The 13,175-nt window shown below is 42.4% G+C and overlaps 1 protein-coding gene across 1 annotated transcript in view; it reads right to left on the bottom strand.

Moving 5' to 3' along the window:
- The window catches only part of VIPR2 (vasoactive intestinal peptide receptor 2), a 1,008,023-nt gene extending 995,119 nt beyond the window's left edge, over nt 1-12,904 (bottom strand). The window contains exon 1 of the mRNA XM_078663279.1: nt 12,530-12,904. Coding sequence (XP_078519405.1) covers nt 12,530-12,589 — 60 coding nt within the window. The 5' untranslated portion in view covers nt 12,590-12,904. The remainder of the gene's footprint in view (nt 1-12,529) is intronic.
- Nucleotides 12,905-13,175: the final 271 nt, after the last annotated feature.

Raw genomic sequence — 13,175 nt, forward strand, 5'->3', positions numbered from 1 at the left:
CAGGGTATTCCACCCGAAGGGTCCCAATTACATTCAAGCCAAGCTTAAACACTACTCTCCTGCAGGGGCACTCCACTTTTCTAACCACCATCTTCTGTGCATCCCCAGGTTCTGTCAAACCAGATGGGGTCAGGTCCTTCTCTGTTCTGTCTCCAAGCTTCTGGAAAGCTCTCCCACCATTTCTCCATGCCATCTCGAGTGTAAACCTGTTTAAGGCACAGTCAAAAACAGTGCTGTTCGGTGAGCTATAACAGCCCATTCTACTTGACACTGACTTGTGGAAGCACCATGATGCTTCTTCTGAAGCAGCAGTAGCGTTCTATAAATACCTTTACATTCATTCATTCAGTAAAATACAAGCACCTGTGATAATACTTGAACACTACAAGTCTTTTCGAGCCTCGTGAAAACCAAATACTCTGAGGCTGAGCTATAAAAAACATAGATTTAGATGCGGCTGGTGTGGTATGGATGACAGTACACTGATAAATGAGGTCAGGAGGTTAATGTGCCTGTTGCAGAAATCTACATGTACATTCTTTTTCCTCAGGTCTGTAAAGTACGTATGTCATAATGACTCAGTGAATAATAGTTTTCATGTGCGAGGCCACACCACTGGTAATGTGCTGTTTTAACCTAAAGCGATGCCCTGCCACTTTCCTAACCCAACAAGTATGTGCAATGTTTGCTGTGCTTAAATTAGACACAATAGTACTTCATATTTCTTTAATTAGTATACTTTTTAATTTTGCATGGCTCCCTGTTCTTCACATATCCTGACCCCAGGGGCGGCTCCTCGCTATGGTGGAGGAGCGACGCCCCACTGTTTTTTTGCAGTGTGAGAAGCAGAAACATAAAATGGTAATAACTTTTAGTTATTACCATTTTATGTTTGCATTGCGGGCGGGCGAGTGAGCCTGCTCTGCTCTCCGAGCAGGGTAAGGGAAGAGCGGTGTGTCCACTCCTGTGCGCAGTGCCTGTTTGGTCGGCCCTCTTGGGCTGCCCAAACCAGTCATGTGCACTCTGCCCTTCTCCATGCAGGCTGCATTGAAACCTGCATGAAGAACATATTCACCCCATAAGCCCTTGGCTGGGCGCCGTCCCGACCAATTACAATGCTGCTCGCAGCGTTGTGATTGGCTTAGAGGCGGGAACCTGGCTGCCCACGTCCTGTCGGAGGCAGGAGTGTGGGAGCCGAGAAGACGGGGGACCAGGACTGAAGGTAAGTTTACTTTTTTTTTAAACCCCTCCCCGCACGACCTCCCCAGTAACCCCCCTCCCCGCACGACCCCCCGCCCCACCGCGATCCATGCCGGCTGTGACTGCCTGACCCACTCTCTCCACAATTCCTCACACTTTCTCAGCGTTTCTACCAGTCCAGGGTGTGGGGGTAAGCTAGATGTTGAAGTAATCGTAGAAAGTATCTGCTAACATCTGTCTGAATGTACTACCTGCAAAATCTCTTAAATTTCTCTGGAAACAACCCCACTTCTCCACCCCCAAAGGGAACTCGTGTTTGTGTAATATATGCACCATTTTGTACATTATGCACAAGCATGTCCCACTTATACATATATCACACTTCTGTGAATTGTGCAAATATATAGTATGCGGACCTCGTGTATTTTTTTTCATGTGTAAGTCTAACTTCCTCCTGAAAGTCATCCTCTCTGTGTACATTGATCTATAATAGCATCAAACACTGTGTCGAGAGGCTACATACATTAATACAAATACATTCAGGCAAAGCAGTTCACCATCGATTGCCCCAGTCAGCGCTGCCAAAGACAGTGCAAACCCAACAAATAACCATCACACTGTTACAGGTGTGACAATTCATACTATTCCGGGACCCCAAAGCTATAATAATGACTTGGGAGACAGGTATTATTCATTGTAAATGGCAATTGAATTAATAAACAGCAGTAGTTGTGCTCATACCTAAATTAGGCAGACATCGCCTCCATGTGGCAGACTGTCATAAGCCCCTGTGCTGGCAGTTAAGTGCCAATGGAGAGCACCGGAAACCACTGGCTCAAATTTAGCACTGAGACAAAGTAGATAACAAATGCTTTAAGAAGTTGTCTCATTTGAAGAGCTCTCTTCCATAATATGTGTTAATGTCGTTCCGAAGTGCCTTATCCAAAAGTGCAAACGCTAGACCCAATACCAACAACGTCAAAATCTTTCTTCCACTCACTTTGTTTTGCTTGAAATAACACATTTTAAGCTTTCTGATCATTCTTTATATTTTTTAATCATTTTTTACTATCGCCATTTTTTTATATTTGAAACATATTATGCAACAATATCGAAAGTAATCCCAGAGAACTCGACCACGAGATTTTAAAAATACTTTATACAAATATGTCTCTTTTATTTACCTTTTTTTCTAATATTTATGCCGATTGATATGCATTTTATAAATATAAAAACAGTTATTCAAGCTTTAGCTTGGACGCACGAGCAGGCAGTAGATATGAGACAGGTAATGGGTATAAGCAGGTATATGTGTTTTGACCAGGTTGAACAGTTTTACTGCTTTTAAAATATTTTCTGAAACGTTATCCACCAGGAATACCCTCGATGCAATGTTGATGCTGAACGAGCGCCTTCTTTCATGCGGTTACACCATGCTATCTTTCAGCTGCATGCCATCAAGAACTTGGGTCTCCTTTTGCTTCCAGAGAAGAGTTTACATTTTTTCGGGTGGTGAATAAACAGTGACCTGAACTGCGCTATGTATAGACGGTGATTCAAGGATTTTAGAGCGAGCGAAGTCGGGAGTCATTTTAAATCCAAACAGCTCGTAACAAAAATAATAAACAAAAAAGAGGAAGAAATTCTTTTAGCTGAGCTGTTCCACTGGTGAGACTCTAAATCATCTCTGTGGAAGAAAGGTATTCGCTTCATTTTCGCAGGGATATTGTTAACCGTGCACATAGTTTGACAAAGCAACGGTGGGCATCTGAGTGAAGCCCGAACACGTTTTATTGCCTGCCTGAACTGTTAGGGTTACGTCAACATTTACTCTTCCGCGAGCTGAGCCTGTCACAGGTGGAGGCTGAGCTTTGAGGCATGGAGGAAAATGGCCTCCTTGTCCCAGCCCACTTACGCGCCAATTTTGTGTATTGCTATGCAAGCCAATAGGGAGAGAGAGAGGACGCTCCTGCAGAAGCGTGTGCTCATCCGGACACATGAGTCTCAGGAGTAGCATGGGGTGCCGTTAACTGATGACACTGTACAGGAGCGCGGAAATGGGCTTTAGTGGATAATTTGTGGACTGCAAAGCTTCAGGTTTTTGTATAGAGTAGCGTTTGCCAATATAAGGCTTCTTGGTGCTATTTAGTGTTTAGGAATGCAGAATGCTGCCTTGTGGTCTTGGGCTAGCTCAATGGAAGGGACTCCACATGGCACCACCACATTCCACCTAATTCATATGACCCAGTGTGTTCTGTGATACAGTTGCCCAAATTTACTAAACTTTGACAAACAGCAACTAAGCAAGGGAAATTGCTACTCTGCATTGCATCGAAAGGGAGAGAACAGAAATGCACCATATCTACTTCATATGGCACAGTTTTGCTCTCTTGTAGAATCTGCGCACTTCTGGTTGTCTAGTGCCATGCAGCCACCCTTGCACCAAGATGCATAGGTGCCTGTGTTGTGGTTAGAATAGTTTTGAGCAAAAAGGGTTGCTTTCCTGCACAAAAACTATTCTTAGAGGCTTCTTCCTCTTTGGATGTGTGCGCACCTGCAAAGAGGAACTAACAAGGAGAAATAAAGATATTTCTCCTTGTTGTGCAAGCCTTGGGAAGAGGCACTATACTATGTTCGTGGAAACTCTTGTTTACTGACTTTATTAAATATGGGTGTGCCTCAAAATACATGGGTGGATGCACGGGAACATCCATGCTTCATACATGTTTCAGCGCTCCGATTAAAAGTAATGCAAAGCAGGGCTACACGCAGACTTGTGTTTCTTTTGGGATCAAATACCACGCAAAGTCATACAAATCTTGATTTGCGTGGCTTTTTTAAATCCCAACATGGATTTTGTGTTGGGGCTGAACGAAAAAAGTGGTGCAACCCTGTTGCAAAATCTTAGTAAATCTGAGCCTATATTCCCTAGCACAGAACGCAAACAACCTGTGCCCCATTCTAGTGCATTTACTTCACTATCCAAATTTCAGTGTCTATCCAGCCACAGCATAGAGTACATTACGTTTCCTGAGTCAGAGTTTCCACATTGCAGTGTTTTTTTCTCTCTGACCCAGGACTGCATTCTGAGTTGTGCAAAGGGGTTTGTCATGGTATCTCTGCAGGAGACACTGCCGATTCTATTATCAGGTGTTAAAACACACCAAGTAAAACATAATACTTTTCCATGCACATTTTCCTCCTGTTTAAAGAAATGGGTAAGTCTGCAAAGAAGGGAGATTTAAATCGGAAAACGCATGACAATAATCAGTTGTTTTTATAGAGCACTTTGTATGGCTCTTCTGCTGTTTCTAAGAGCAGTTAAGTAAGAGATGTTATTATTACTCATTTCATGGCACTCAACTTCTCGACCTTCAGGAGGATGAAAGGCTGAGTCGATCCTTCAGGGATTTGAACTTGAGACCTACTGCCTATTAACACTTTGTTCCGCAGCGAAAGTCAACACATTTAGCCATCCCATGCGCTAATGGACCTATCAATGCTATGCACACACTGTAGTTCTCATTCTGGGCCCAGAAACTTGTGAAGAGTGGAAAATGGAGTGCAAGACACTATGAAAAACAGGTAACCGCGGGTCTGGTATCTTCTCATCCAGTTAACTGCATTCCCAGAAATTGGCTTGATAAAACATCCATTTTGCACGAATAATCTTGTGTAAATTTGTGAATTTCATTGTGTGCTTTTTACGTGAAATTCGTGAAATTATACCATTGCACCATGCTGTGTTTACTGTAAAATGTTACTACAGGACCATGGGAACAAAGCGAATAACCAGAATGTGAACGGCTGTTGTTCGCTGCATTTTTGTTTTTTGTGCTATTTTTTTACTGCAAAACGCATCCCTGTGTCCAAAATGGACGCAAGGACAAATTTCATTCTTAAAATGAGTGTGTCGGAAAGAAGGTGCAATAAATCACACCTGATAAAATTCGACTCCCAAGGTTCAGATTTTATAATTTGTGAAAAAGTGCACCTGTTTCGAGTTTTTAGGGAGTAACATGCAGATTTTTGGTGCCTACTCTGAAATATGCAAGTTATGGTAAATATTGTGCACTTTTCCCATTTTAAATCCTGGTCGGTTTGACCTTCCAAAACCTATTGAAGGGTGTGGACTTTATAGTACCAGGTGCGGTCATTTCCACACAACTCAGAAGTCCGACTCCAGTGCAATAGGGGTTTCCACAAGGGTCAGAAAACTCTAAACAACCCATAATAAGAGTGCATGCTCTTCCTACAACTTTGTTGGACTATAGTATTGTGATTACCACATGTGATCAATATCATTGTCTCAAGGTGAGGTATTTACGACGTGTAGTAAATACGTCCAAGTCCGAGTTTCAACAGCGAGACATATCATGTAGAATCAGTTTCTAAGACCACAAATTCTGCACGTTTCACCTCTTTTGGGGGGAATTTCGAAACATTTCTTCAGAGTTGACCTGTTGGAATTTATAACGGAAATACTGCAAACTGTGAGGGCAGGGCTTTAAGTGGGCTGGGTCCTACCGGTGCTGAGCCAGGCAGTTCTAAAAAGCAGCTACCGAGACGGATCCCTATCAGGCTCTCCATTTTCGCGCTGGGTGAAAAAGAAATCTTAACTCTGCAGCATTACCACCCTTCACTGCTTTGAGGCAACTTCAAGGTGACTCGTTATTGTTCTTTCACAGTCTCATCAGTTCAGCACTGAAGCATTTTCAATATTATATACAACAAAGCCATAGATGTTGCTTGTTTATCTTGTCCAACTAACAACAATTGACAAAGCCAATAGTCCTGGCTTGATGTAGATATAATGTTACTTGCTGTATTATATATCTGAATGCAGTTACTGAAGCAGCAAAATACTGGTCTGGTGGCACACTATGCTAAGCACAGGTTTTCAGTATACATGTTTTAAAGCCATGCCTTTAATTATATCGAATAGAGGGGGCCACATTGCCCCAACCGGCCACACAGTTGCTTGATGCCACTCTGGCAAATAACTTCATTGTTTAATCGATATTTTTCACCGTCATCCATAGTTAATCCATTTATCAAAAAGTTTTTCTCCATCTTTAACTTCAGTTCACACACGGGATCTTTATGCCATTTTCAGTTTTCTAGTGAGAATGCTGTGCCCATCCAGACCTCTTGCACAAACACGACAGATGCAGGGGTTCTTTAAAAACAGCGTTTATTAAGAAAACCAATGCATTTCGAGCATCAAGTGCTCTTCGTCAGGGTACGCTGGAATCAATACAGAAACACATTCATTAACGTCTTTACAATACTAGGTTTGTAACATCATCATGCTTTAATGACACTTGGTGCTTAATGTCTCATTTGTGGCTTGACTTATTTTCTTTGCGTTAAAAAATCCTGCTTGCATAACAGTCTATAAAACTAGTCCCAACTAATTAATTGTGAACATGTGTAGACTCCGACTTAAACCAAAACCGTAACATATAATCTCCCCCTAGGTATATAATACTACTGTCCTACTGCTCTCGTGGTTACTGCCTAACAGGTTATACATTCCCACTCCTTATTAACACCGCTTCTTGCATATTTGATTCACTCTACGCTCCCCGTGTTTGCTAACACTTTATGTAACACGTGCATCATTATCCATGCGCTCCCTTGCCATACATTCTCCTCTATCGACTTCTTACTTCCTCATCGGCTCCTCTCCTAAACTAATCCCTACTTCCATTCACACAACACGCAGACGCTCGAACTCACTCACGTGAAAACCATAATCATACTCTCATATTTCTCACCCAAAAAGGTCCCACAAACTTCCACTAACACACTGCTCAGTGTTCCAACCAAACATACACCCTCCAGTCCTCTCATTACCTAAATCAAATACATCCACATACCTGTTTCGGGCGTTCTCACCACTCCGTCAGCCCAGTTCGTTTCACTCAATGACCCAGGTAACCACCCTTATTTAAATCCCTCCCTCTCTGGGCCCCTCCTTTTAATTAAGGTTCTGGTTACTTTTTCGCTGTAAAGGTGATATAATTAGTGCCTACAAACCCATTCAGGACTGCATTTCCCATAATGCAATACTCTCTCGTGTTTGCTAAAACTTGATATTATCACCACTTTCGAATGGAGCATTGATCTACATTATTGCCACAATGTTTCCAAATGAAGTTTTGTTTTTCAATGTCCATATCCTGATAAACTTTGTTTCCTCCGAGAACCCAGGTTTTTACTCCGTCAGTGTGGAAAGTCTTTTACACTCATTTTTTTCTTCCTGCTCTTCTATGATATTGTGGGTGCTTCCCCCTGTTGGGTTTAAATTTATAATCAAGATTGGGGAGTGTGGGGAGCACGCCTGCTTTCTCTAAATGATCCATCCGATATTAACATGTTCCTCCTTAGCGTGCTGGTCGGATTAGTGCCAAAACCCTACGGCACCTGTTATAAAGCGAATAGAGGGGGCCACATTGCCCCAACAGGCCGCACAGATGCTTAATGCCACTCTGGCAAATAACTTAATTGTTTAACCGATATTTTGCACCGTCATCCATAGTTAATCCATTTATCAAAAAGATTTTCCATCTTTAACGTCAGTCCACACACGGAATCTTTATGCCTTTTTCAGTTTTCTAGTGAGAATGCTGTGCCAATCCAGACCTCTTGCACAAACACGACAGATGCAGGGGCTCTTCAAAAACAGCGTTTATTAAGAAAACCAATGCATTTCGAGCATCAAGTGCTCTTCGTCAGGGTACGCTGGAATCAATACAGAAACACATTCATTAACGTCTTTACAATACTAGGTTTCTAACATCATCATGCTTTAATGACACTTGGTGCTTAATGTCTCATTTGTGGCTTGACTTATTTTTAAGTTAAAGATGGAAAAAAACTTTTTGATAAATGGATTAACTATGGATGACGGTGAAAAATATCGGTTAAACAATGAAGTTATTTGCCAGAGTGGCATCAAGCAACTGTGCGGCCGGTTGGGGCAATTTGGCCCCCTCTATCCGCTTTATAACAGGTGCAGTAGGGTTTTGGCACTAATCCGACCAGCACGCTAAGGAGGAACATGTTAATATCAGATGGATCATTTAGAGAAAGCAGGCGTGCTCCCCACAACCCCCAATCTTGATTATAAATGTAAACCCAACAGGGGGAAGCACCCATAATATCATAGAAGAGCAGGAAGAAAAAAATGAGTGTAAAAGACTTTCCACACTGACGGAGTAAAAACCTGGGTTCACGGAGGAAACAACGTTTATCAGGATATGGACATTGAAAAACAATACTTCACTTGAAAACATTGTGGCAATAATGTAGATGAATGCTCCATTCGAAAGTGGTGATAATATCAAGTTTTAGCAAACACGAGAGAGTATTGCATTATGGGAAATGCAGTCCTGAATGCGTTTGTAGGTACTAATTATATCGCCCTTACAGCGAAAAAGTAATCAGAACCTTAATTAAAAGGAGAGGCCCAGAGAGGGAGGGATTTAAATAAGGGTGGTTACCTGGGTCATTGAGTGAAACGAACTGGGCTGACGGAGTGGTGAGAACGCCCGAAACAGGTATGTGGATGTATTTGATTTAGGTAATGAGAGGACTGGAGGGCGTATGTTTGGTTGGAACACTGAGCAGTGTGTTAGTGGAAGTTTGTGGGACCTTTTTGGGTGAGAAATATGAGAGTATGTTTATGGTTTTCACGTGAGTGAGTTTGAGCGTCTGCGTGTTGTGTGAATGGAAGTAGGGATTAGTTTAGGAGAGGAGCCGATGAGGAAGTAAGAAGTCGATAGAAGAGAGTGTATGGAATGGGAGCGCATGGATAATGATGCACGTGTTTACATAAAGTGTTAGCAAACACGGGGAGCGTAGAGTGAATCAAATATGCAAGAAGCGGTGTTAATAAGGAGTGGGAATGTATAAACTGTTAGGCAGTAACCACGAGAGCAGTAGGACAGTAGTAATATAGACCTAGGGGGAGATGATATGTTACGGTTTTGGTTTAAGTCGGCGTCTACACATTTTGACAATTAATTAGTTGGGACTGGTTTTATAGACTGTTTTGCAAGCAGGATTTTTTAACGCAAAGAATATAAGTCAAGCCACAAATGAGACATTAAGCACCAAGTGTCATTAAACCATGATGATGTTACAAACCTAGTATTGTAAAGACGTTAATGAATGTGTTTCTGTATTGATTCCAGCGTACCCTGACGAAGAGCACTTGATGCTCGAAATGCATTGGTTTTCTTAATAAACGCTGTTTTTGAAGAACCCCTGTTGTTGTTGTTGTTGTTGTATGTTCTTATATAGCGCTCGAATCACCCGGAGGCATCTCGGCGCTTGCCTTGGGAACCCGTCCTGGCTTTTCCCTGTGAGATAGCCCCTACAGGGCATCCCCAAGGTGAAAGCCAGGCATCCCGCCGCGGGGGGGCCGTTGTGGAGATTAAGCAAGCTTAATGCCCAGAGTTGCAGAGTGAGAACCCATGATTAGGGCAGGCACCGAAGCGAGAATTATCGAGTCCGTGGACATTTGAGCTCAAGACCCTGCATCTGTCGTGTTTGTGCAAGAGGACTGGATGGGCACAGCATTCTCACTAGAAAACTGAAAAAAAGGCATAAAGATCCCGTGTGTGGACTGAAGTTAAAGATGGAAAAAAACGTTTTGATAAATGGATTAACTATGGATGACGGTGAAAAATATCGATTAAACAATGAAGTTATTTGCCAGAGTGGCATCAAGCAACTGTGCGGCCGGTTGGGGCAATGTGGCCCCCTCTATTCGCTTTATAACAGGTGCCGTAGGGTTTTGGCACTAATCCGACCAGCACGCTAAGGAGGAACATGTTAATATCGGATGGGTCATTTAGAGAAAGCAGGAGTGCTACCCACACCCCCCAATTTTAATTATATCGGCCACGCCCCTTTGTGAGACCACCCCAAGTTTTTTCATCCCACTTAAAGCACTGGGTGAGGGAGTGATATCGCACAACTCGTAATTCCAAACCCTGTGAAACTCGTGATGAGGGCCTTAGTGTATTCCGTGCCCCAGTCTCAGATTGCGAAACCTGAATTCTAATCTTGGATTCCACGCTTTCTCTTAATTTCCTGACATTTGACCTAAACATTTCTTCCTGTTTCTCACTCCCATTATCTGCTAAACTGGCAGATGAGACTTAAACACAGTATGACTACAATACTAAGTAGTATCTTAGAACACACTCCTCAAACCCAAACTCTGGCACTGACTGCATTGGCTATTAACGGAATATTAATATGAATTCACATCAAACAAAGGAAAATATGATTGTTTATGTAATTTTATAAACAGGGCCACTGGTACTACGCGATTCTTCTGCCGCTGCATTTTCCGTATAATTATAGTTTTGCAGCATTTGCTACATAATCCATCATCTGCTGCATAACCTGCAAATTTTACCCCCCAAAAAATTTCTGGCTTAAAACAGATCAAATGTTGCTGAGAGCATAGCGACACATGTTCCTGCTCAGTGAAAGTCACTTAGCAAAGGCTAATTGGTTATCTTTAAGTTGCTTATTGCTGTTTTTAGATGTTAAGCTGGTACCAATAAGGTGAATATCATATTTGCCCAGGCAGTGTTAATATGTGTGAAAATGTCAAAATAATAAGTAATCCTATCACAAAATGTGCTGCATTACTTGCATAATTTTAATTGTGTTGCTTCATAATTTAATCAACCTTTTTAGCATAAGTTGGTCCTCCACTGCCCCATAATTCCATTGGCCCTGATTATGAGCCACTAAGGAAGTTCCCATGCTTCTACTTTCCCTTGTGTACAATATCCCTGTACTGTGATAGATTTTTTGTGAAGGAAATTGTCACAAGAATAAACTAGAGGGTTTGCCATCTGCTTTTACCAGTGTCCTGGAAGATGAGTAGCCAAATTCTGAAAGTCACCCTTCATAAAGAAGCAATTTTAATCTAGCCATCATATAGACCTTGCATGCACAAATAAGAATGTTTCTTAAAGCTTCTGCAATGGCGAGTCATCTCAATCATATCTATTGTATTACAATTTACCCTCAGATAAGTGAAAGGCTGAACTAGCCTGCCAGAATTTAACCCCCGCAACCTGAAATTTGCACAGATCTCTAGAGCACGCACTTCCCTCACTGAGTTTTCATAACTTTCAGTACAATACACGAGGATAGGGCTTTAGGTGCCCCTGCATCACAACATTATATTACATTATATTTTAAACCAGCCGGAGAGAAAAATCTAAAAACTTGACAAATGAAGTTTAACAAGCTTACCATGCTACTTTACCAACAACGTTGAGCTTATAACAGCAGCAATGCAAGGGCAGAGCCATGTTATAACTTGTTTTTCACATTGCGCCACAGTCTTGAAGGTGACACTGTCGTGGATAACTGACAGTTCCTAGAATTATGTACACAATGACATAGCAACAATGATCTTGTTAAAAAGTGCTACATATACCTATGCTTAACTTGTTTGCATCAGGAAAATGATAAAAAATGCAATAAAGATATTTAAAAAATACAGTAACTGACTGTCGAGGTCGTGACATAGAGCTGTGTAGCTGCATGTCGGCTTGTTCTTTCACTCTCTGAGCTTTGTTACAGGCACACAAGAACACCTTCATTTAATTATTGTGAACAAACCACAATTAGTCAAGCCCTCTGTCTTTCCTCCTTCCTAGGCGGAAGCATGAATAAAATATATTTGGGGAATATTACTAACGGTTATTTTCAGTGCTGCTAAAACCATGTCTTTCCGTGGTAGCGTGTGCTAGATTTAAAAAAAACTTACCGCCATAATTAATTAATCAATGAGCATACTTCCTTTGGGCTTATGAAATGAAACACGTTTTGTTCCACTGTTCAACTTTAATTAACATGTTATTCCCACAAGAGTTTGCTGATTTATGAAAATCACTTTTAAAATTAGTATATTAAATGACGTTGGTCGTTCAACATTCGCAAATGTTAAGTTTCATGATCTTTAGCATTGACCATTGGCATCTATAGATACCATTGGCATCATAATTGGAACCAAAGAGATAACAATACATAGGTATGCAAATGTTCTACGCAAATTACTCTGCTATAACCGATTATTTTGCGAACGTATCGTATTTTAGTTGTTAGCAAATGAAAACACAATTGTCTGTCTAGTTTATCTTGAACTCGCTGAACTGTCAGTTTAGATTCGCAGCCATCAGTTTTCCCTGATGTTTACAAAAAGGCTGCGTATCACCATTAAACACAGGGCGCAGCATCCCCTTCAGTGGAATTCCTCTCAAGATTGTATAAACTAGGACGTACTTACAGGCGCCAGACAACAAATGGACACAGCCAGGATGAGCAGAAAAATCCCCATCGTCTCCATTCGAAAGTTTCGTTTTTACATAAATTATATCGTTGTTGCCCCAAATTGGCAGCCAAAAGTTCCTGGGTCCAAAAAACGAAAACGGTGTTTAGAACGCAGGGTGGGCTAGCGCTGGTGCAAAGCAGTTGAGCCCTAGTGAGGTGGAAAGAGTTGTCCAAGGGTCGAGTCGTGCGCTCCGTCCGCGCGTGCTCAGGTCGTGCGCTCCCTCCGCGCGTGCTCAGGTCGCAGTGACGCTCTGCATCCGGCCAGTGGTATCAGCACCTCTGGAGAACCTTGGACATTGATACACCTTGCTAAAATCCACGACGGACCTAGCCGAGCACACCCGCCGCCGCCACCCCGGCTGCCGCCTCGCCCCAGTGGAGTAAGTAGGCTGGGTACTCCACGCGCTCAACTTGACAAGTTTACAGAAGCGTCTCCCTCACACGCGCGCGCCTTATCAGGCACTGGAAGCCCCTCTGCGTTTGCACGCACTTGAAAGTAAGTGGACGCAGAAGTGGCGGGACACGTGTCGCCCCCTTGTGTTTCTAGCTGGCGGGGCTTGTGCGACTAGTGCAGCCCTTTGGTGAGATGAATGGAGGAAGGC

This window comes from Lissotriton helveticus, chromosome 10, assembly GCF_964261635.1.
Source record: "Lissotriton helveticus chromosome 10, aLisHel1.1, whole genome shotgun sequence".
In the NCBI taxonomy this organism is placed as follows: domain Eukaryota; kingdom Metazoa; phylum Chordata; class Amphibia; order Caudata; family Salamandridae; genus Lissotriton; species Lissotriton helveticus.